This window comes from Carassius carassius, chromosome 7 (assembly GCF_963082965.1).
Source record: "Carassius carassius chromosome 7, fCarCar2.1, whole genome shotgun sequence".
NCBI lineage: Eukaryota > Metazoa > Chordata > Actinopteri > Cypriniformes > Cyprinidae > Carassius > Carassius carassius.
This window is the reverse complement of record NC_081761.1, coordinates 1,924,776-1,949,845: the sequence shown is the minus strand read 5'-3', so window position 1 is coordinate 1,949,845 and position 25,070 is coordinate 1,924,776. Positions and strand designations below refer to the sequence as shown.

General features: G+C 36.6%; 3 protein-coding genes and 1 long non-coding RNA gene across 8 annotated transcripts in view; 1 reads left to right on the top strand and 3 right to left on the bottom strand.

Annotated features, from left to right (window-relative positions):
• LOC132143355 (carcinoembryonic antigen-related cell adhesion molecule 1-like) overlaps positions 1-25,070 on the bottom strand; it is a 31,763-nt gene that overhangs the window by 2,077 nt on the left and 4,616 nt on the right. Inside the window, exons 4-6 of the mRNA XM_059553497.1 lie at positions 1,540-1,833; positions 1,197-1,436; positions 1-165 (exon numbers count right to left, since the gene is read on the bottom strand). Of these exons, the coding sequence (XP_059409480.1) occupies positions 1-165; positions 1,197-1,436; positions 1,540-1,833 (699 nt within the window). The remainder of the gene's footprint in view (positions 166-1,196; positions 1,437-1,539; positions 1,834-25,070) is intronic.
• On the top strand, positions 5,040-8,244 carry LOC132142975 (uncharacterized). Of its 2 annotated transcripts, none has more exons than XM_059553154.1 (6): positions 5,040-5,195; positions 5,826-6,134; positions 6,390-6,656; positions 6,908-6,982; positions 7,282-7,322; positions 7,604-8,244. In XM_059553154.1, the coding sequence occupies exons 1-6, from the start codon at positions 5,135-5,137 to the stop codon at positions 7,655-7,657; spliced, it is 807 nt and encodes a 268-aa protein (XP_059409137.1). In that variant the 5' UTR covers positions 5,040-5,134; the 3' UTR covers positions 7,658-8,244. The 2 variants fall into 2 exon arrangements, with proteins under 2 accessions (XP_059409137.1, XP_059409136.1); XM_059553153.1 differs by having other exon boundaries at positions 6,905-6,982.
• LOC132143357 (uncharacterized) lies at positions 19,067-20,023 on the bottom strand. The gene is made up of 2 exons (XR_009434244.1): positions 19,939-20,023; positions 19,067-19,891 (listed from the first exon to the last, which is right to left on the bottom strand). It is a non-coding gene; the product is annotated as an uncharacterized LOC132143357 (long non-coding RNA).
• LOC132143354 (T-lymphocyte surface antigen Ly-9-like) overlaps positions 20,019-25,070 on the bottom strand; it is a 105,511-nt gene continuing 100,459 nt past the window's right edge. For 3 of the 4 annotated variants that reach the window (XM_059553491.1, XM_059553493.1, XM_059553496.1), the window contains one exon: positions 20,019-20,776. In XM_059553491.1, the coding sequence (XP_059409474.1) occupies positions 20,688-20,776 (89 nt within the window). In that variant the 3' untranslated portion in view covers positions 20,019-20,687. Of the gene's footprint in view, positions 20,779-25,070 lie in introns of all 4 variants that reach the window. The other variant, XM_059553492.1, reaches the window with a different exon arrangement.

The window sequence follows — 25,070 nt, the reverse complement described above, 5'->3', positions numbered from 1 at the left end:
CTTGTTCGTGCTGTTTTTGTTTTTTACAGCTTCGACACGCACAGATGAGCAGAACACATATCAGCAGCAGCAGAAGGGATCCTCCGCCTGGTAAAATGCTCACCATGATCCATAAATCAAAGCCAAAGAGTGTACGAGGTTTTGTGCCATCAGTGGAACCTGTATCTGGACCTGTAAGCAAATGTCATGAAATCAGTAACAAATACAAGTGGATCAATGAAAAAAACTCTATTTTAAGCAGTTTAAGATCCTAAGAACTGCATCATGAATAATATTGTATAGGCCAATGTTCAATCACGAGACGGTCCTTAAAATGCACAATAAAAGTCAATCCTAATTATATTAATAATCTTTTGATTTAAAAGCTTCTGTTTAAATGCTTGGAATTCGTTCTGGAGCAACTATAACTGTGTACATCATGAAAACATTTAATTTTATTGAATTTTACTGACTACTGGTGAATGACGTAAACGCATCAATAAGTTTATAAGAATCTGTGTTCATCGTCCAATAAATGACTCAATACAGTACCAAACAAACCGTCTTTAATGTATTCTGGGATGTGCTTTAAAAATCTACACTGCCATTTTTTAAGTAAGGCATGTTGGCAAATTCAAATACATGGACACTTGACCTTTGACATGAACAACAAGAAGGTGTTTTCTTCTTTTTTTTGAAAGTTATTAAACTTTTTTTAGGCACTAAATAACTTCCAGACAAACATTAACTTAAAGTAAATGTGAATTTTATTCAACTTGATATCTGAAGTTGTATTAAGTCTAGTTGTATTAAAATCTCAGAGCCTCTATTATATGAAAATATATAATGAAACTTTATTTATTTTTTTATTTTTTTGACTGGCAAAATACGTTGAGTTATCTTCACTACACAGTTTTACATCATTCTGTATCAACATGTAAAATACTGATTAAATACTGAGAAATTACTGTTGTTGCTTTTTTTGGTCATTGTTTCGTGATTGTATGTCAACAATAAAAACAGGAAACAACCAGACAAAACAATTAGTGCATGTTTCATGAAACAAATGTAAAATCATTAAAAATCATGCAATCATTAATTCTCCTAAAGCACAACCTCAAAGCATAATAAAAAACAAGCATTTAAAAATATATAATAATAATTCAAGCAAAGCATGTGAAATACCATGAGAATTTGGTGAAATTAAAAAGACTTACATGATACTGGTATGCTGTCACTTTTCTCTTTGCTGACAGGATTGCTCACACTGCAGGAGTACGGTTTATTCTCCTGTACTTGAGCAGATGTCAAGAGCAGGTTTGGGTTGTTTTCATTCTGGATGATATTGTCTTCTTTATACCAGGATACAGTCAGATCTGTACGGTCTCCAAAGTCACAGGTGAGTGTAACTTTCCCATTTACACAGTGGATCTTCACAGTAGGTTTAGGAGCATTTGCTGTGAAAGAAACATTGCGGTTAATTTCTACTGGAATTGTTTTAGAGTTATAAAGTCTAATTTTGTTATTATCGTGAAAGCGTATGAATATTTGTCCTCTTACCATAAACTTTAATTTCCTTTTCTCCAGCATCAATCTGTGTACCTTCATTATTAAAAACGGTGTATGTATAGTTGCCGGTGTTCTTCAGACTAACACTTTCAAATGTTAATGATCCATCTTCTTCCATTCTTAGACCTGGAGTGCTTTTCTTGATCTTCCCACCTTTCCTGTGAACCACAGCATCACTAGAGAGATGGACCCATTTGATCTCATTAGATTTGTCAGTGTTTTTTGTTGGAAGCTTGATGGTGCAGGACGTTCCCTCGAGTAGATCTATTTTACATATCTCTGAAACTATAACAAATACAATGATATTAGCATTTAATAAAAGCAGGATCTATGCACTCAAATGTGGTTTACTATGAGGAATAAACATCTAAATTATAAAGAACGAGTATTTCTCAGAATTAGTTTATTTTTTTAAATTTTTTTTAAGGGGACACCTTAGACGAATCTCAGTTCAAAATCATATTCTACCATTAATGTTAGGGTTCATTTAACACACACTGACTCGTTATCAAACTGAATGGGGAAAGCTCTCACAAATGTGGACCTGCTTTAGAGAACATATTACAGTCTTTTCATTACAAATCTAAACAGTAAAACTATTATGAAACAGCAATTCAGGATACGGCAAAAAAAGGTAACACAAAACACAAACCAAGCTGGCCAACAGAAATTCAAATAAGTATAAAAATAAAAGTAAACTATGTAAAATTGCTAAATATATGCCCTGATTTGACATTTATATGAAAAAAGACTCTGTCCTGAAAATACAGAAATCTAACAAATCTGCCTTTGTTAAAGTGACTTGTGTCTTCTGTCCAAAAAATCAAAACAAAATTTATATATATATATATATGTATATATATATATATATGTATATATATATATATATGTATATATATATATATAATGATACTGGAATTGAATAAAAATTGTTCCATTTTAAGAAAGTTTTAAACTTGATGTTTGAAAACAACAAATCAGAGACTAATAAAATGCACATTTGTGAAATTTTGACTCAAACCTTTTAGTTACTGAAATCTTAGTTACTATTTAATAATTTAGCTACTCTATACCGAACTCTCCAAAGAAAAAAGAAGAAAAAAAAGGTTTCTTTAGACCATTTTATGTCTTCTAAAAACCTTTCAGTCAAAAGTGTTAAAATACCCCCCCCCCTCCCCCCATAGTTTGAATTTTTATTTTCATGATCTAAAGATTCATTTTCTATAACTATAAAGAACCTTTTGTGGAATGCAGACGTTCGATGGATGTTAAATGTTCTTCATGGAAACACTTTCATGCTACTACTTATCTATAAGTTAGACTTTCTGTATGTGTTTCTATTAAAAGGTAAATGGGAACAAACTCTCATTGCAGCGGTTTGCATGTAAACGTCACTAGATTTGTAGACTAGCTCAGTCCAGTTGTAGTGTCCACTGTAAAAGAGCATGTGTTGCCTTTAAGAGATATTTCGACCTGATCTGACTCTTGAATAACAAAGTAAAGTTTAGATATTCCTATATATAGCACTTTTTTAAGTCAAACTGAAAAAAACCCCACTATTTACAGTTCAGATTTTCACATCATTTATAGTCATTGTTTTGTTTTTAAATAGCACAATATGTATGAGACCAAAGAATAATGTGGATTACTATCCTTAATATGTTAATCACATTGTAATGTTTGATCTCAACAACAAACTATATTAAGGTCAGCAGTAAAACCACTAAAATTAAGGAAAAAAGAGACAATAAACTTTAGTCCACTAACAACACATCTATACAAAATGTAATCACAACTTACCAGAGAGTGCAGCAAAGCCGCAGAGGAATAAAAATAAGAGACAGTATTTGCAGTTCATTGTTCTTCTGAAAACAGCAAATGTTCCAGAACCTTTTGACAATCAACTGGAGGAAGCTGAAAGAATTTCCTGTTTGCGAACAGAGTTGGCGGTTACGCAGACATATGAATTACGCAGAACCATGAACTAAAGATGTCAGTTGTGCAGACGGAGGCATTTTGACACTTTGCATCACAGGTGTGGAAGGATGCCAACTAATATGCTGCCAAGCAGGTGTTTCTGTCTGAACAATATAGATTGGATCTGATATTTTGTGAACTTGGCCAGTTATTTTTATCTCAATCCTGCAGACTAGAATGCTGAAAGCAGTGATTTAAAAATGATTTGGGCAGATAGAAAAAGCATACAGATCAAGGCTTGCTCTGAGTGTGATGCATATGCAATCTTATGCTGGATCAATCTAGGACAGTGTTTCTCAACTGGTGGGACACGACCTAAAAATAAGTTTTAGATCTGTTTGAATTGTGGGAGGAAACATCAATGGCTGTGTGTCAAACTCCATGATATATTTTGGTGCAAAACTATCAGTCATTTAGCAAAATGGCTAATTATAAAAGTTATAAAATAAAATATTTAGCCCAATGTGTTTATGTCATATTCTGGTCTGATACGTCATGCTTTCTGTACGACTATGTCTGTGTCTTGCTATTGATTTGACATATTTATGGACGTCCTTTAAGGCAGAATAAATGAACAAAACAGTAAATAAATAGCCTTATAAGTATAATAAAAACCTTGCCATTTATATACCCTTGACCTTGTGGGTTTTTAACATATAAACAACTGCATGACATTTTCATACAATACTGCCATCTTCTGGACAACTTCCCTTTTGAGATATTTTTAATTCCATTGACAAAGAGCAGAAACAAAAACTCACCTTTTTTGTTATAGGTGAGTGGATATTGATTATTAAATTAATTAATATGAATACAACATTGTATATTTACTTTATGGTTGTACTTAGCCTGTGAAACAGCTCCATGTGCTATCATGGTAAATGTCCAAAAACAAACTTTTTGTAAGTTGCGTTTGATTTCATTTTGTTTTTTCAGCGTGAACTGAACTTATGTTGGGCACAACCAACATAATACATAAACTTAACATAGGATACAACATCACATTAATCACGGAAAAAGAGGAACTCAAAAGACAGGGTATTTAAACACGAGGGAGAAATCAGGTGAATGGAGACAGGTGGGGATTAATCAATTAACCAAACAAGAAAAGGAAGATGACCAAATAAGGAAACAGAAAGTCACTGAATGTAACAGATATTATGTATTAAACGTGTTTCAGTTTATTAATGCAACCTGCATCTTACTCAACATGTTGAATCTAATGCATATGAGACTACAAGAAACTGATGCTTTGCATTCTTGTTTTTGAGAAAATAGGTTCTTTCAATTATTTATAACTGCATTTACATTCATTTGTATGTTTTATTATACTGTTAACATAATTTATCTTTGGATTAAAAGCATCTGCTAAAGTAATAAAGTTACAGTATATTTAAGTTATATTTAAGTTAAAATGTGATTCTTAATAAGCAGAGATTCTTCTGAATTTGCTGGAAAGTTCATACCAGGTTCTTTAACAAGATGGCACAAAACAGACACAATCTCCAACTCAACCTACAAACAATAGTGCATTGTTCACAAGTGTTCAGCAAACTCACAGATGCCTCAGTAGACTGTTGTAGACAACCAAGGAGAAGAAAGCAGAAAGATGTTGTTCTTCAGACGATGCCATTTTATATGGATCTTGATCATCTGCGAATCTGTTTCAGGTACACTCTAAATAATCTGTAAATATAGTGCACAATATACCTACTGTACAATTTAAAAAAAAAATCAATATTTTAACAGGTGTTTTATCAGTATTTTGAATTTTACACTTTACTGCATCGTGTTTTAGAGTCATAAGAAATGTCTGTATATTAATTAATAGATAATGTCGTGTAAAATGAGCTGCCAGTACTTTTTCTGTTATTTTACTGATTTATTTTTTACAAATTAAGCTGTTTGTATAAATGCATATGCATAGTTATGTGCTTATATTGCATATACATGCGTATACTACAGTATGTTTATACTCGGTGCTGAATTAATATTTGGCATTTACATGATACCTCAAGCGCATGTCATGGCACCACCATGCCTTACCCTTGTAAGAAGTCATTGTTAAAGAAACTCTAACCACTAAACTGCAATTTCACATTTGATTTGGTGCTTTAAGAGTTTTATGTACAATCAAATTTGTTTTGAAAAACTGAAAATATTTTGAACTCAAATTCCTTTAACATTGGTTTTGGAATAATGTAGGCTCATAATGTAAGATACAATGAAATAAGTGTTCTGCTGCCAGTATATAATTTTTATAATGTCGAATCAATTTCTTATTTATGTCTTATTTATAGGAAATGGTGTGACAAAAGCGGTGAACAGTGAAACCACGTTCGCTCCAGTGCCTGGATCTGTAGTTCCTAGCACCACCAGCATTATCTGGAAACACAGAGACAATGCTGGAGCTGTTGTGAAGGTCATTGAATGGGATCGGGTGGAGGGCAGCACTGACATTCCCAATCCCAACTTCCAATCCCACGCAACTCTGGACAAAAGCACTGGAAATCTGAATTTAAAATATCTGCAGCTCAAACACAGCGGAATTTATACCGTCGACATAAACAGCAAAGAGCAAAGAAAAAAATTCACCCTAACTGTTGTGGGTGAGTTAATGTATTGTAGAACATTGCATTATTACATATCAGTCTCAGAAACACATTTAATAACATTGCTTTGTTTGTTTTTTTGTCTCTAGTAATAGTCTTTATTTATTAGTAATGATAGAAAGCAATAATAGACTAAATAAAATGTGTAGACAAATACTTTTAAAATAATATTTAGTATTAATCATTTATGGTAATAGTAATTATTATTACCGAATGCTGAATGGAATAATATTTATTGATTCTAATCCATAGAGCCTGTCAGCAAACCTTATATTACAAAAGAGTGCACACCGGGAGATGTTCCTGAATGTTCCTTGAGCTGTGTGGGGGAAGCCCCTTCTGATGGTTCAATCATTTGGAAATACTGGGATGGAAAGAAGGTTCAGGAAAAGTATCCTAATTTGAGGACAATAACAGTGACCAACAGCAGTATCCCAGACAGCCACTACAACTGCACACTGAGAAATGCAGTGAGTGTGGAGACCAGTGATGCAGTGTATTTAAAAGATCTGTTTCATGGTAAGACAGCAGCAGGGAGCACATAACATTTTTTTATTGGATAGGAAATGGTTAGCTGTGTGTGTGTGTGTGTGTGTGTGTGTGTGTGTGTGTGTGTGTGTTTGTTTGTGTGTGTGTGTGTGTGTGTGTGTGTGTGCACTTGGATGGATTAAATGCAAAGCACAAATTCTGAGTATGGGTTTCCATACTTGGCATCACATTACTCACTTTTAACAGTCCACCTACCCCCCCCCCCCCGTTATCTTTAGCAGATTCAAAGACAGGAATTGTCATCGCAGTCATCATTACTTCAATTATTTTGATCGTTGTGGTGGTAACCACCTGGGGTAAGTTGTCATTTGCAAACTTTCTACTCCCATAATGTCACACATTTCAGTGTGAAATCAGAAATTCAGCAAGAATAATATATATATATATATATATATATATATATGTTGGGCTGGTAAAGTGTGTTAAAACAATGCCTAAATTGTTATTATTAGGCTATTGGTTAACATTACCCAAAAGCAGGCTACCTGACTGATGCCAGCAGAAAACGTGTGCACACTGAATGTGTATTAATAAAGTAAATTGGATTGATAATGTTTACTGCAAATGACTGAGTCTGTCACTGTCGTTCTTTAAGGTTGTCTTGCTGCTCACCGTGAGAAACTAAAGCATTCCAGGGTAAGTTGATTTTCTTACATGTGGAGAATCATTACTGAAGTATCACAGATGAATTAAATTGATCTAAGAGGTTGATGTTGTTTGCAATGATAACAGCTGATAAACATCTGTTTAAATTAGCACTGGGCTGACCAATCAGCATCAAGGACAGGAACTGAACATGTTTATCACAATGTACATTTAAAAAAAAAAATATTAAAATGACATTTGCAAAGCAGACATGAAACTGATAAGAATGATGCTTTTACCTGCCACATCATGGACCCATTTTGTTCTTTCAGATGCAAAGCTTCAAGGGGATTTCCTTTCCTTTTTCGTCTAGTCATCAGCGCTAAATCCCAGCTTTACTGAAACAACTGAAGCTCCTAACCATCTGTGCCTTCATAACGTTGACTGTTGCTTTTGGCCCTTTCTGTCTCCTGGACCTCGTTGATGGTGCTGGAACTTCATGCTTTGGTTCTGCATACTATGTTACATATGCAAATAGCATACTTAGTTTTCAAGGAGGAACAATGAGAATCTCTTACTGGCACCAAGCGAGAGTTTTGCATGCGCGGCTGATTGTGTAGAAATAAATACCTACTAAAAATGTCTATTATATTAAAACATAAAAGACATATAGACCTGAAATGGTATACATGAAAACTAAGGCAAAGAGATTTGTGTCTTCAGGGAAATATGAACAGCAACACATGTAAATGAAACATCTAAGCTATAATCAATTTAACATCTCTGTTTTACATAACACATTAGTTTGTATTGTGCAATAGGTTGCAGTTTAAATAAATGTCAGAAAATATGAAAATGAGCTACTGTTGCATTCCAGATATTTACTCCAAGATTAATGTAAAAACAGCTGATTATCGGCACATTTAGGTAGTCAGTTTGTAGTGTGCTAACAGGGGTGCAACCACACAATCAATGAGGGCTATGCAAGAAAAACATAAAAAACATAAATAAAAAAGAGAGTAGGTAAAACGTTTTTTTTTTTTTTTTTTTTTTTTTTTTTTATAATACTGCTCACTTCTGGGGGTATTTATGTTTTTTATTATTCATTTGCCTCAATGTTATTCATTTTTTTTTTATATTTTTATACAAAATGAACACTGTTGAAAACAAAAATGAAAAATGATACAAAATGAACACTGAACACAACATTCACTTTAAAAAAACTAGCATTTTTAAATTTTCGCTTGTAGAGATCATTTATTACTTATAATATATATATATATATATTTTTAACAATTTGCCATGCTTAAATTGAAGATACACATTTTTTCTCTGCATTTTGATTTTGGATTTACATTTAGAAATTATAAAATAATTTTTATAACATTTAAAAAACACTTTAAAACAACACAAATAGTCGACTTTGAATTAAAAGTGTTAATTTTCGATGGAAGCTGACTAGTTTGCATCTTTAATAACAATCTTCTCAATTTCTCTCAAATTATAGCAACCATTCTATCCCGACTTGTTTTTTTTTTAGAGATCAGCTTACCCATCTCTGTTAGTTCACTTAGATGATTCGGTCCTCATTAATTCATGCATTGCGCCCCCCGCCCCATCTTGTTTTGCTCTGCAATCAAAAACGTTTCCTTCCTCTGTTTGTTTTCGTAATGAGACTTTGTTTGTATAACATTTTATTAAAGAAGATTTACACAGAATGATTTTGGCAAACCCTATTCACTGCATACTCCCTTTTTGCTCCACTATGTGCTAATGTAATGCACAGTACATTTAAAGAAATTTATAAATGCAAAAAAAAACAAAAAAACACTGCAGGTAAGGGATAATCAATGGCTTGCCGTGCATTGAAGGATTTTAAATGCATGACGTGGGGCCAAGAACCACACCGACGCTAAGTGCATTTAAAATCCTTTAATGTATGGCAAGCGATTGATTATCCTGTTCAGGGGCGATTCTAGGATTTTCATTTTAGGGGGGCTCAACCCCCAATGAGGGTATGATGTAAAAAAAAAAATAAATAAAAAAAAAATAATAATTTATGCTCTAATGCTCATTATTAACTAGTTTCATTCATTCATCCAGTAACATGCATATGGCACAGTTTTATAATCACTGAGGTACCGAATGTGAGGTATTTAGGGGGTTCGGGGGCATGCTCCCCCGAGAAAATTTTGATTTCTCTGATCTACATATGTGCATTTTAAGATGTTTTGAAGGCCAAAAAAATTGGATGACAATAGATTTAAAACCATATGCGGGCAGCTGTTTTTTTTCTCACCTCATCAGCATCACACCCTTTTTCTCTTGGTTTTTATCTTGCTCTGTCTTTTCCCTCGTAAAGCTGAGCTTTGACTGATATAGGCTTTTTATTTTTGTCTGTCAGTGAAGAAAGTAAACATAGGGTCAACTGATAGGTTGATTTATGAATCATTTTCTCAGACAAAGCTACCAGGAAAGCTAGGTAACTAAGTCCATCAGCAATGAAATATAAATTATTTTATTTTTTAAGCTTTTTAGCCTTTGTAATCAACAATACGGTTGGTTATTCACCAAGTCACCCCGTGAAAATCTATTTAATTTCAAATCATTTAACTAACCAGCTAAACGTGTATTAATGTAACTGTCTATTGGCAATATGATTAATCTGTTCTATATTTATTTCTATTTATTAAAAATAACAACATGAATTATCAATTTGCCACTTCTATAAATCAAGTACTTAAAAGAAAATCACAAATCCCTTTTACTCTTACTCTAATATATGTATGTACACTCCTCATGATTCATTATTACTTAATACAAAACTATATTTATTAATACAAAACAAAAAAACTCCAAAATAATAATGATGTTCTCTCTCTGGGCCATCTAGTGCTTTCAGATAATGATGTGTGTTTTTAATCATTTCTGTGCATGGCAGCATAATGTAATGCCAAAATACAAAATAATATGTTTTAAAGTTTAAAAAGTAAATAAATAAAATAAATCATGATCGTTTTCTAAAGTATGTTTTCATGGGTGTTAATCGCTTCATTTTTGTAGGAATAAAAAACAACTATCACACTGTGTGTACGCAGCGAAACGTATTGGTATTGGATGAGAAACCGAACCGTCCCGTGTTGCTCCCAATGCTCCAGTAACATTACATTATGTAAACTGCAATGCATTTATGACAAAGAACTGCACCGATGCAGATGTAATATCATAGCAATCGATCAATAAATGCACTCACGACACACCTTGTGCTCTCTGATGTTCGCTCTGCTCGGCGCCACTGAAGATTGAAAAATGCGCTAAATCCAAGCAGACTCAGATAAGGGGAGGAGCCGAAACTTGACGCAGCTTGCCGCCGTTTCAAATAAGTTTTTTTAAAGGGGACTGAAGCGATAAAAATGTATTAATCAATACATTTGAAGCCCCCCTAAAAAGGGCCTAGTGACGCCCCTGGTCCCGTTTATTTCATGTTTATTTGCCAAGTTATAGACAATTTAAAACTATTAGGCTATTCAGGAGCGATTCAAAGATTTTCATTTTAGGGGGGCTCAGCCCCCAATAAGGGTATGAAAAAATATTAAATTAGGGTAGGGTTGTATACTACTAACCTTACTGCAATCCACTATTCAATTGTATTCCCTGTATTTCATATATGGGAGTAGGAGTACTGACTGAGCCATGTACAACACTGTAAAAAAAGAAATTGGAAAAATTTAGATGTGAAAATTTTGAGTTGGGAATGTAGATTTTATTTACAATGAAGACTTCCTGATTAATTCATTCATGTTTATCCTTTGACGATACCGCTGCTTTTTCTTATGAAATGTATGTGGAAATTGGCAGACAATTAAAACAACATAAGGCGTTCAATGACTGCTATGAATCTAGGGAACACAGTGGTATTGTGTATGAGAGGCTGTCTACGTGCCATACTCTGTTGCTCATTTGCAGACCGCATTAAAGTAAATTATTATTATTTATTTATTTTTTTAGCTTTTTAGCATTTTTAATCAACAATACGGTTGGTTATACATCACATCAGCCCCTGAAATTTTTTTAAATTTCAAATCATTTAACTAACAGGCTAATATTCATTAAGAATATAGACAAAACATGTATTAAATGTAATTGTCTATTGGCAAAATGTTTAATCTGTTTAATATTTATTTATATTTATTAAATATAACACCATGAATTATCAATTTGCCACAAAAAAAAAAAATCACAAATCCCTTTTTCTCTACTCTTACTCTAATATATGTATCATGATACACTAATGATTCATTATTAATTAATACAAAATTATATTTAATAATACAAAACAAAATAACTCCACATGATGTTTCTCTCTCTGTGCCATTTAGTGCTTTTAGACAATGATTTGTGTCTTTAATCATTTCTATGCATGGCTGCATAATGTAATGCCGAAATACACAATAATATTAATAAAAATAATAAATCATATTTATAATAATACATTTTAAAAAGTAAATTAAAATAAATCATGATCGTTGTCTAAAGTATGTTTTTCATGGGTGTTAATCGCTTAATTTTTGTTGGAAGAAAATCATTTTTCTTGGCAGAAGTTCCCCTAAAAAGGGCCTAGTGACACCCCTGAGGCTATCGACCCTGAGGCTATCGCTAAAACGTCTCTAGGTTACGTATGTAACCCTAGTTCCTCGAGGGAACAAGATGCTTCATTGAAAACGCTTTAGGGAACGCAGCATTGCAGATGTCCAGCATGGACACACCTGCTAGAAAGGGGTATGGCGGCCTGCAAGGCCTTTCTAGCAGGTGTGTCCATGCTGGACATCTGCAATGCTGCGTTCCCCAAAGCGTTTTCATTTTAGGGGGGCTCAGCCCCCAATAAGGGTATGAAAAAATATTAAATTAGGGTAGGGTTGTATACTACTAACCTTACTGCAATCCACTACTCCATTGTATTCCCTGTATTTCATATATGGGAGTAGGAGTACTGACTGAGCCATGTACAACACTGTAAAAAAAAAAAGAAATTGGAAAAATTTAGATGTGACCAGTCACTAAAATTTTGAGTTGGGAATGTAGATTTTATTTACAATGAAGACTTCCTGATTCATTCATTCATGTTTATCCTTTGACGATACCGCTGCTTTTTCTTATGAAATGTATGTGGAAATTGGCAGACAATTAAACACCTGCTAGAAAGGCCTTGGAGGCCGCCATACCCCGAGAGGAGTGAGCCTTGGCTCCCGACAGCGGGGGACGACCAAAGGACTCATAGCCTCGACTATCCAATGACTAATAGTCTGCTTAGAAGCAGGAGAACCCCTCTTGGGGGGACCGTAGCATACAAGCAATTGGTCTGTTTTTCTCCACAGGGCAGCTCTGTGGACGTATGCGTCCAGCGCTCGAACTGGACACATACAATTTAGCTTCGCTGGGTCGGGCTCCCGAAAGGGAGGAGGACAGAAAGCCTGCAGCACTACAGGTTGTGGTGTAACAGAGGGAACCTTAGGAACATATCCCACTCGAGGGTATATGAACGCTTTGGTCATGCCAGGTGCAAAATCAAGATAGGTAGGGGCCACTGAGAGAGCCTGCAAGTCTCCTACTCTCCTCAGAGAGGTAATAGCCAACAGAAAGGCTGTTTTAAGAGTCAGATGTCTGTCTGAAATATCTTGAATGGGCTCAAACAGAGGTTTGCACAAAGCCTTAAACACCACAACCAAGTCCCACGGGGAAATACGGGACCGTACTGGAGGTCCCGTATTTCCCCCGTTCTGGCTGTTACTAAGGGGTGTCTTCCCAAAGACTGACCATCGTGAAGGGCATGGTAGGCCGCAATGGCCGCCACGTAAACCTTCAGCGTGGAGTGGGTCAACCCTGCAGAGAGCTTGGCCTCTAGGAACTCCAGAACTGTATCAACTGGGCAGTTTGCTGGGTCTAACTGGCGGTCTCTGCACCATGAGGTAAAGAGTTTCCACCTCAGGGCATACAGTTTCCTCGTTGAGGGAGCTCTGGATTGGAGGAGGGTCTCAACAACCTCGGTTGAGAGACCGGATGCTACTAGTTGTGCCCCCTCAGGGGCCACACCCACAGGTTCCACAACTCTGGGCGAGGGTGAATTATTGTGCCCTGCGCCTGTGAGAGTAGGTCTGTCCTGATCGGTATCTCCCATGGAGAGCCGTCGAGGAGCGAGACCAGATCTGTGAACCATACTCTGCCCAGCCAGAACGGGGCTACTAAAAACAGATGGACACCGTCCCGTCATACTCTCGCCAGAACTCCCGGGAGCAGAACAATAGGGGGAAAGGCGTACAGACGAAGCCTCGGCCAGGTCTGTACCATAGCGTCCAGTCCCAGAGGAGCTGGATGAACTAGAGAGAACCAAAGGGGACATTGCGATGTATCTTGAGTCACAAAGAGGTCTAATTGAGCTCTGCCAAAAACTGTCCATATCTGCTTCACCACCTCGGGGTGAAAGTTCCATTCCCCTGCCTCGACAGTATGTCTGCTCCCATATTTAGTTTCCCAGGAATATATACTGCTCTTAATGAGAGGAGTTTGCTCTGGGACCACACAAGGATCTGGTGCGCCAGCTTGTACAAGGGGCGCAAACGCAGACCTCCCTGGTGATTGATGTAAGAGACCACCGATGTGTTGTCGGTGCACACCAACACATGGTGACCCCTTAGATCTGGGAGGAAGTGCTTCAGTGCACGATAAACTGCTAGCATTTCTAGACAATTGATATGCCATGTCAGATGGCGACCACTCCACAGACCACGGGCAGGGTGGCCACTCATGACCGCACCCCAGCCAGTGAGGGATGCATCCGTCGCTAGTATTACACGACTACAAGGCGCTCCCAGCACCGGGCCCTGATTCAAGAACCAAGGTTTCTTCCACATGTCTAAGGCACGGAGGCAGCGCCGCGTGACCTTGATAGTTTGAAGTGGATTGCCCCTCGGGGAAAATCCCTTGGTCTTGAGCCACTACTGTAGGGATCTCATGTACAGCAGGCCAAGAGGTATCACATTGGACGCAGCTGCCATCAGACCAAACAATCTCTGAAATTGTTTGACAGTGAGTGACTGGCCTTCTTTGTCTCTCTCGACTGAGATGAGGATCGACTCGATATGAGCAGGGGACAATCGTGCCTGCATCGCGGTCGAATCCCATACTACGCCTAGATAGGTGGTTCTCTGAACTGGAGAAAGTACACTCTTCTTGGCGTTCAGTCTCAAACCCAGCTCCCCTATATGTGCAAGAATGTCATGTCGATGCCGAGCCGCAACCTGCTCTGACTGAGCTAAAATCAACCAATCATTGATATAGTTGAGAATGCGGATGCCCTGCATGCGCAGGGGGACCAGAGCCGCATCTACACATTTTGTGAACGTGCGGGGTGAGAGTGCAAGGTCGAAGGGAATTACTCGATATTGGTAAGCTTCGCCCCCATGTGGAATTGTGCATCTTTGAGATCTATTGTGACAAATCAGTCCTCGGACCTGATCTGAGTTACAACATGCTTGATCGTGAGCATTTTGAACTTCAGTCTCATAACTGATCGATTTAAGACCCGCAGATCTATGATCTGTCTCAGCCCTGCTACGCGCATGGGTGGAAGATACTGAGAACAAGGCTCACTGGGGACTGCTGCGCTAGAGTCCTGCACGGGTTCGGGTCGGACACAGGGGAAACACGGGTCTAAACATGGGTTCAAAACAGTCACGTGCAAACGTAAAAATAGGCCTACGTTCCACTTTAAAAAAAATCACAACCGCGCGAACGGCTGCATGAGTCATTAGTTAACAGACGTAAAAGATCAGCCAGCTGTTTTTTTTTTTCGTTGTTTTTGTTTTCCGTTTATATATATATATATATATATATATATATATACAGAATCTGAATTCAAATGTGTTTGATTTAAGCCTATTTCAAAATTTGTGTCATAAAATTATATCGCGCATACAGCTCAACTAACGCAACCGTTATAAAGGTGTTTAAACAACAATACACTTCCACTTGCATGTATTTGACAATCTGAATATCAGATATTTCACAACACAATTTGTGAATATGGGCCTAATCTAGGCTATCCAGGGTTGTTGTTTTTTTAATTGCATCTGAAAAGGACTTTGTGCAGCTCATTCACATGTGCGCTCTGGTGCAGATCCGCCTCTCGCGATGCTCAGCTGTGGACTATTTAACAATGGGTGCGTTCGACTTGAAGCACAACCTCAGACGGTGGTATGATTCGCTCTTTTGTTGTTCTGTTTTCTTTCAGGATCAAAAATACAACAAATGAAAGTGTTTATCTGTATTTCCGACTGATGAGAACTATGCATATACATTCATAAATCAGTCAATTTTGTATTTTATTATGAGATATTTTATTCTAATGTGATCAGTGACTCGAGCACTGATGGACCAAAGAGCACGTATTTTGACATTTGCAGCAAAAACGTGAAATATAAATTCTCAGAAAATGCATTTAATACCAATATAATGAAACATCTGTTTATATACTCCATTAATGAAGGAGTCCAGACATTGGAAAAATATCAGTCCACATGCGTTTTATATTTAATATTAGGGAAACAGACATGCATGCATGCGTGACACAAAAAATATATAACTTTTAGGTAGCAAAATATTTTTTTGTAATTCTGTCAATTACACTAAGGTTATTACATTGTCTGCTATATATTTGCTTCTTATTTATTAAATACGGGCAATTGATTGATAAAACATTGATCAAAATTAAGATAAAATGTATAAAATCTTTTAAAAAGAGTTTTCCATAAATAAATTCTGTATGAGCTGGCAATGAAATTAGAAAAAAGTGTGTCTAATGTGATTGGCTTAACTGATTTGATTTCGGGTGCGGGTCGGGTGTCGGTTCTTTTTTAAGCGGGTTGGGTCGGGTGCAGATTTTAATCAGTGCTGTTGTCGGAAAACGGGTCGGATGCAGTTTTAAGCACTGCGGATACGGGCGGGTGTGGATTTACAAAATCGGACCCGTGCAGCTCTCTGAGCTGCACCCTGGAACACTGGCAGGGTTGGCAGATCGGCCCCCAGAGGGCACTGAGGCTAGACGGGAACCGTGTACTGCGGTGTACACCGCTCTACCACAGCAGAAGCTGTCCTCTGAAGCCATGCTCTCCCATCCCCACTACATTGCCATAGTAATCTGACGAGGGGATGTAGAGGTGGGCTGAGAATGGGCGTTTCCACGATCTGGCGATCTCTTCATGCAGATCGGGAAAGAACGGAAGGCCCCGGAAAGGAGGTGGTTTACTCTCCTGCAGAAAACGTTCATCGAGCTTGCTTCGCTGCGGTTCAGTTGTTTTCTCGGTGGGCCATTCAATGCTTAATTTGCCCACCGTGCGAGTCACCACCTCTAAGAGCTCCTCATACTGCGGCGAGTGGGGTGGCGAATCCCTATCGACAGATTCCACATCAACCTCCTCGGAGGAAGAAAGGCGGAGTGTCGATCCCTCTCCCTGGGTGGAAGGAACCGCAGAGCATGCTTCCAACTCCAGAGATTGGGCGCCGGATCTGGCGGAAGTGGAAGGAGATAGGAACTCGCCTGTCTCCATTGCCTCCGCCAAATCAACTTGTGAACCCCACTAGTGCAGCTGCCGTTCTGCCTTAGCAGAAGCGGGGCCAGCACCGCGGGGAACGCTGGCGAAGGCTCCCTCCTCAAAGAGAGCCCTCCGGGAACGAAGCAGCCGCACCGACATTCTCTTGCAGTGCGGACAGTCGGCCCCCTCGAGAGCCGACTCAGCGTGCTTCGAACCCAGGCAGACCACGCACAGGCTGTGTGTATCCCCACTCGTTATATATCGCGGGCAGGGAGGAACACACAACCTGAAACGCGACCCGGATTTTCCCATTAAATCCTTAGTTTTCGCCTTGCTCATAGACATGACTTGGAGCTCTACTGGACAGACAACAGTAAATAAGACTCACAAGACAAACAGAGGGCATTTACACACAGAGCGCTTGCTGAAGACGAAGCTAAAGCCAGCTGCACGGCAAGTGCTTTTATAGCTTCCTGGTCACTTACGTCACCCCGCCTGTGACGTCACGCTCTTCCATTGGACTGATTACACATGATATTCAGAGTTGCTCACGCTAAGCACGTTCCCCAAAGCGTTTTCGACGCAGCTCGAGTTCCTGAAGAGGAACTGAGTAATTTTCGTCAGTTACGGTTCGTTTCAAACACAGAGATGAAATATTACGTTAAGATCACATTTCTTTGAATGAATTATAGAATTGATTTAACTGAATTATCGATCGACCAAGAGAGAAAAAGAGAAGATAGAGAAAGAGATGACGGTGCGTGTTAGTCTCTCTCTCTACCAACAATTATTAATTACTTCAAAACATCCCTCTACACCTCGTTAAGGGATATAATGTAACAATCTAGTATTCAGACAATTTGTGTAGGCTAATGAAGATAGCAAGGAAGCGTTGACAATAAGTTTATGTGTGCGCAACGCAATCTGCGATCTCTCTCTCTCTCTCTTTCTCTCTCTCTCTGTGTGTGTGTGTGTGTGTGTGTGTACGTGTGCATCAATTAAAGCAGCACATTAATATAAAACTGTAATTAAACGGACTCTTACTTGAAACTACCTGTGTAGTAAATACTAAATTGTTTTTGAACCATACTTTACTTGAATTCATTTGTTGTGGTAATTCTATAGCATGCTGTGTAACAGCTATAATAATAAAAACAAATGACTTTACCAATACTGTCTTAAGTTTTTTTACAACTATTGGGTATATTACACTACAATACACAACAGTTATAATACTATAATATATATATATATACAGTATAATACACTTTACTATAGTATAGTTTAAAAAACACTGTAGTATTTATAAATTACTATAGGTTTTTTTTTATTTTATTTTTTTATGTGGGATATAACCTACTGCCGGTAAAAGATCAACCGCATGTTGCCTTTCAGTTTCTGTTTTCCTCACTATCATCTTGTTTTTGGACCGCGATTAGACGTGTTTGAGTCTCTGAGCAAAATAAAGAAGAACAGTGACTAAAAGTGCTCTTAGTCTATATCAAAAATGTCACTTCGCAGTTTGACATTGGTCATTATTGTTGTGTTCATCATCACAGAAGCTGCTTCAGGTACGCTATTACAGTTTTGTCGATGATGTCACTTGTCGATCAAAAGCAGCTTTATAATTATGATAGTCTAATTAACTACCAATAATTTCTGCTCTGGTTTCAACAAATGTACCTGTAACTGCCCCTTTTTTGTTATTGATTAAATTAACAATATTGAATATTTAATCAGAGCTGGCTTCATATCTGCTAATAAATGATTGCATTAAGATGGAAACCTCATTCTCTTTCTGTTAAATGCTGGATTCATAGATTTTTCTATTTTTTTTTTTTTGCAAATGGTGCAAATGAAAGATCCTTTGTATTTGGCACAGTTACTGAAAACCGACACCATCATCGTATCATGCACTCTCAGGAATAAAGGTATAAAAGCTGTACCTTTTCAAAAGGTACATGTTTGTACCTAAAGGGTCCATTTTGGTACTTTAAAAGTAAATATTAGTACTTAAAGTGTACAAATTACAACCTATTAGGATCATAAGTGTACCTTTAGATAAGGTACAACCCAAGTGACAGCATTTGTACCTTTATTTTTGATAGTGTACACAGAACACTTTCCTAGGCTGTAGTTAAAATACTTTTTCATTGTTTCTTTCACAGAGCGGAGTCCCTAAACCTGTCATCAAATCACAGAGGAGCGTTAACCCAGATGTTGTTTATTTAATATGCGAGTACAATGTAACGATCATCTGGAAGTATTCACCTGGAGAAACACTGAAGGGCTTAAAGCAACAAATGAAAGGAGAGTTCATCATAGTTGAAAAACAAGGAAATCCAGAAAACTTCTACACATGCACACTCGAGAACGCAGTGAGTAAAGCGACCAGTGATCCATGTGAGACATCTGTTTAATAGTGAGACAGTGAAGAAACTCAATACAACATAAATCTGTATGTAGATTAACTGCATACTTATGTTTTGTGTTTTTTCTAAATCATGGCAAAATTCAGTAATGCAGTATGTTATTTCCTAATCTAATAACAATGCATATTACAGGACTGGATTTGTTTTATAAGTATGATGTGTATTTTCCCTCTTCATTAGATCTGAACAGAAGTCTTGTCGTTGCAATTGTCATTTCTTTGATCACTGTGGTTATCATCATCCTTTTTTCCATTAAAATTCATTTTCACCGTAAGACTGTGTTTAATCTCTTGAAGCATTTGAAGCATTTCCATTGAAGCTTACTCAAAACACAAAACTTTAAAATTATAACCATTTATGAATAACATAATCCCATGGATAATTCACACTGTATCTAATAATAAATAGGCTATTTATTAAAAAAAATGTAAAAAAGAAATTTAAAAATTCTGATTCATAAGGTGCTTTATGTGTGTAAGCACTGGGGGTTTTTAATGTGTGTGTGTGTGTGTGTGTGTGTGTGTTTATTTTCGCCTAAATTTGACATACACAAATTGATTTTTTTTTTTCATGAAAACATGGTTGACCTGAAGAAGGAAAGCTTCATACACTTGGAAAATTATGAGCAATATCACTGCTTATCGACACTAGTGGTTTTGATTTATTGAACAACACCTTTTAAAATACATAATGTAATATTCCTATACATAATATGAACATAACACATATCTGTAGAGGTATTTACAGTATAATTAAACAATGTTTAAATCCATTAAATTGTAATGTTTGGCCATATGCCAAATATTCATAGCCACATTCATAGATTGCTATTACTGACATGTAATATGACCAACTGCAGTCCACTGGGCAGCACAGAGTTGTAAAAGGTAAGAGCAAAAAGAGTGTATTTTTTCCTGGTGTGTGTCTGGACAAAACACCATATATCTCAGCAATGGAAGCACGCAGAAATGTGAAAATGGTCTCATTTGAAAGTAGAGATCATAATCTAATCATTTGATCTGTGATCAAATTAGATCTTTGATCTGTCGAATTCCTGAGAATTTCTGAGAGCTTTCTTGTGATAAATATCTTGACTGTTTTGTGAACAATATATAAAATACAGATTCTTAGGAAAAATTATTTGCAGTCGTTAGGTGGAAATTCGTATGTGGGACGAATACATTTCTAAGCTTAATTTTCCTTCTTTATGTATCATAACCAAGAGTTATGGTATTCTTTGTAAAGAAGAGACTCTAAGCTTTCAAATAAACCCATATAAGGGGCTGATACCATAAAAGGAATGCTATGTAAATGAATTATAAACATTTTTAAGGCGATTTTGGACCCATATCTGGGTCCGCAGAGCTTAGATTATAGAAGTATGAACACTTAAGTTGTCAGTTGTAATCAGATGTTTCCACTGTGTTTGAATCTGTTTTGGTAGGAGCTGGAGCTTCAAGATTCCTCAGTCTGAACTCCTTCTCATCTGAAAGATATCAAAGAAAAGATTTTCATACAATTGCCATCATTGCCAATATTTGAATAATTTAAGAAGACATTAAAAATGTTCATGGGTCTTTGATGTTTATTAAACTTTTTTTAACAAGTGTTTTAGTTTAAGCATCTCATACTGAAAAGTATAGATCATATCACAAATTTACATTTAATTGCAATTAATTATGCTTTCCCATTTTCAATTTTCATGCAATTTTATTATTTATTAGCTTTCAAACAAATCAAGAACCGCCAGTCTGAAAAGCCCTTTAATTTCGACTGAATGCTTTTTTTTGTTTGTTTTTTTTGATGGCCAGTGCCAATATCTTGGTGTAATCAAGATATTGCTATATCTTGCTATATCCAATATTGCTATATCCAGTATCTCCAATATATATATATATATATATATATATATATATATATATATATATATATATATATATATATAATACACTATTTAATTTAAAAGATAGTAAATAACACAAGCTGCAGTTAATTTTTTACATAATATTTACTAAATTATAAATAATTTGCTAATGAATCAATATGAAAAAATTAATTATAATTGAACTTACTTTTGAAAGTGTGGGTTCTTAGAAAACTTGTTTTGGTGTTGATTGAATTGTTAAAAACACATTACTTCTTTAAACAGGATGTTAAGTGGAGCTTGATTTATATCTGTTTACTAAAATCTAATTGACTAAAGGAAACTGTGGTAAAAGGTTTTGCATTTCCTGTTAAAGGGATGGTTCACTTTCAAAAAAATTTTTGGTATGTTTTAGCTTACCTCAAGGACATCCAAGATGTAAGTTTCTTTGTTTCCGCAGTAGTTTCCATTTTGATATTTTTAAGTCAAACCTTTCTTGTCTGTGACTCATATAATGGAGGTCTATCGTCACCACCTCAAAGAGCATGCAAAGAGGAGTCAAAATGAAACAATTCCCCATCGTAAGTACATATTGATGACCTAAGACACGAAACGAGCGGTTTGTGTAAGAAAACGAACAGTATTTATATCGTTTTTACGTCTTGTACACAATCACGTCCAACTGATCTGAGGGTGCGCGTGCTTCCTGTTGTCGTGTGACGTTTGTGTGCGCTCTGGCTTAGTCTGCGGAAGCGCGGAAAGAGCCGGATGTGATCTCTTGCGCGTGTACGTCACTCATTGTTTACTGTTTACCACACGATACCCCACCAATCTGCACTGTCTGAAATATAATGCAGTAATTGTAATTAATTAATTTGTTTATAATGCACCCTATAATTGTTGCGATTATAAAACACATTACTCACTCTATTGACAGCATGCCATTGGGTCCCTCTGCCATTGGACGTCGCCTCCAGTTTATACGTGGCAAACAAAACACAACGTGCAAAACGCTGCATCTTAACAGCGGAGAAAACTCAGGATCTTCAGTCAGCAGTGTTGGGGCGTAACTAGTTACATGTAACGCCGTTACGTAATTTAATTACAAGTTATTAAGAAAAAATGAGTAATTAAATTACAGTTACTTATGAAATTTTTTACGATTACAAAGGGGATTACATTTGAATATTTACACACATCCACATACAGATTTAACTGATTTCTTTCCCAAATTGCACTGACTATTCTGAGACATACCACCCTAATAATTTCCGGGATGCGGAAATACAGTCTGGTTCGTAGAATCCAGTCATAAAAATGGAATGCCTAACGCGGACGGAATATGCCACATTTTGGATTACTAAATCAACAGTAGGTCAGTACACTTGAATCAAAACATGACATCGACTAGTGTCTGTGAATATAAAGCCCCAAAAATGCAATATATGACTTGGACATTCTGCGTGTCTGTGGAAATCAGGCGCGGACTGGACACCGGGAGATCCGGGACAATTCCCGGTGGCCTGGCAGCCGATTTTGCCCCACTATTTAATATAATTTTTGTATAGTTGCCTGCCGAATGTACTAAAGCGATCATTTGCGAATCCGCCATTTGATAATTAAATCTCTAATAAGTCATGAATTGTTAGTCGTGACTCGCGCGCTCTCCGCGGCTTCACCAAACGGTTTGGATCAGACTCAGAGTAATCAATGCGAGAGAGAGAGAGAGAGAGAGAGAGAGAGAGAGAGAGTGAGAGAGAGAGAGAGAGAGAGAGTGAGAGAGAGAGAGAGAGAGAGAGAGAGAGAGAGAGAGAGAGAGAGAGAGAGAGAGAGAGAGAGAGTGGACTGCTGGAGCAGAGAAGGAGAACTACTGTTCAGGGTTTTAGGTCAGTTTCATCTGTAAAGATGCTTTTTTGTCTTTGTTTGTTTTTTTATTTAATCAAGCAGCAGCACGTTGCTCATCAGTCATCACTCAAAATACTATATAAAGGCCATCATTATTATCTGTTGTAATGTTACAGTAGGAATTTAGCTGAAAAAAAAATCAATTTTGTTTTATAGGTTTAGGGGGAGCTACGACAGACAACAACACAACCCTTACCAAAATTAACATTTTAATATTTAACTATAAATCCAGAGAAAATGGTTACTATTGTTAAACTGTGATAACCAAAAATGTAAAATTATTTTACAAATGTATTTATTTAAAAATAAATACAAATCCATTTGCAAAAAAAAAAACAAGGTTATTTTACTTTTATATAGGCTAATAAAAGCATGGTAATTTTTTGTAAGGGAAAAACATGACTCGTGTACAGTATTAGGATTTTTCTATAAAGATATTGTAGTATTGTAGAGTATTGTATTGTAAAGTATAGTTTTGTTCAATTTTGAGTATTAAAGTCATGAGAGAGATGGATAACAGGGCAAAATAAAGAGACTGAAGAGAAAAATAGAAGTGAAGGTGCAGTTCAGGAGAGAACTTTTAATTATTTTGCATGTCCCCAAATTAAAGATTTAAACCTTTTTTATGTCAGGTCCATACAAAAAATAGTTTTGTCCATGAATTTGTTTGTATGAGTTTGAATTTTCCAGTCTGAATTTTATCCCAGTCCGCCCCTGCTGTAAATTAATGGCAAAGACATGGTTTCATTTACTACACATAGGCCTACTGAAGCTCGCAGTGTTTTCAACCTCTGCTGCCTCAATATTGGAGTACACGAGCACATAAACACAATTTCTAGAACTGCTCTGTGTCACTTCATGTGCATTTTACTTATTTTGAGAAAACTATCATCATGTACAGAGACAGCAGTTTAAAAAAAACACCAATGTTTCAGGAGTTTAGTACACAGAGTACATCACATGCTTATTAGATAACTGTATTTAAGTTGATGCATATGCTCTTATTTATTATTCTTTAATTTTCACAAATTTAGAAAAGTAATCAAAAAGTACTAAAAAGTAATTAGTTACATTACTTTAATAAAGTAATTGAAAAGGTTACACTACTATTACATTTTAAACAGGGTAACCTGTAATCTGTAACCTATTACATTTCCAAAGTTATCTTCCCAACACTGTCAGTCAGTCAGGTGTGTGATGCGATACTGTCAATGTCCTCGTTGTCGTCTTGTAGTTGTTCCATTCGTGACAACATATGCTCTCCACTTCTGTTGGCATCTCACAACACTTGCTACTAAAACACCACCAATTTTAAAGAGATCTCTGTCTCTCTGAGGCTTGAAGACGTGCTGCTGCAGCGGATCGCTTCTGAGTACTTGATCTATGTATTCTGGTTCAAATAAATATGGTTGTGAAAAAAATTCAATGTTTGTCTGTTGATATATTGAAATCGTCTTCCATTTCAATTTCCTGTAAGTCTAAATATGTTTAAATCTTCACAGTGAAAGGTAACACTTCCGAAATCTCTGTGTAAACCATAGACAGTAAGTGTAAACAATGAGTGACGTACATGCGCGAGAGATCACTTCCGGCGCTTTCTGCGCTTGCGCAGACTAAGCCAGAGCACGTGCAAACGTCACATGAAAACAGGAAGCACGCGCGCCCTCAGATCAATTGGACATGGTTGTGTACAAGAGGTAAAAAATGATATAAATACTGTTCGTTTTCTTACACAATCCACTTGTTTCGTGTCTTAGGTCATCAATGTGTACTAACGACGGGGAATTGTTTAATTTGGACTTCTCTGTGCATGCTCTTTGAGGTGGTGACCATAGACCTCCATTATATGAGTCACAGACAAGAACGGTTTGACCTAAAAATATCAAAATGGGAAATACTGCGGAAACAAAGAAACCTACATCTTGGATGTCCTTGAGGTAAGCTAAAACATACCAAAATTTAATTTGAAAGTGAACCATCCCTTTAACTGTATGTACATTTTCTGAAATAA

Excerpts from the sequence above, each read along its gene's own strand:
- LOC132142975 (XM_059553153.1), top strand. The coding sequence starts at position 5,135 with ATGTTGTTCTTCAGACGATGCCATTTTATATGGATCTTGATCATCTGC. Across the intron at positions 6,657-6,904 it reads TTTAAAAGATCTGTTTCATG|CAGATTCAAAGACAGGAATT; the intron begins GTAAGACAGCAG and ends CGTTATCTTTAG. Across the intron at positions 6,983-7,281 it reads TGTGGTGGTAACCACCTGGG|GTTGTCTTGCTGCTCACCGT; the intron begins GTAAGTTGTCAT and ends TCGTTCTTTAAG.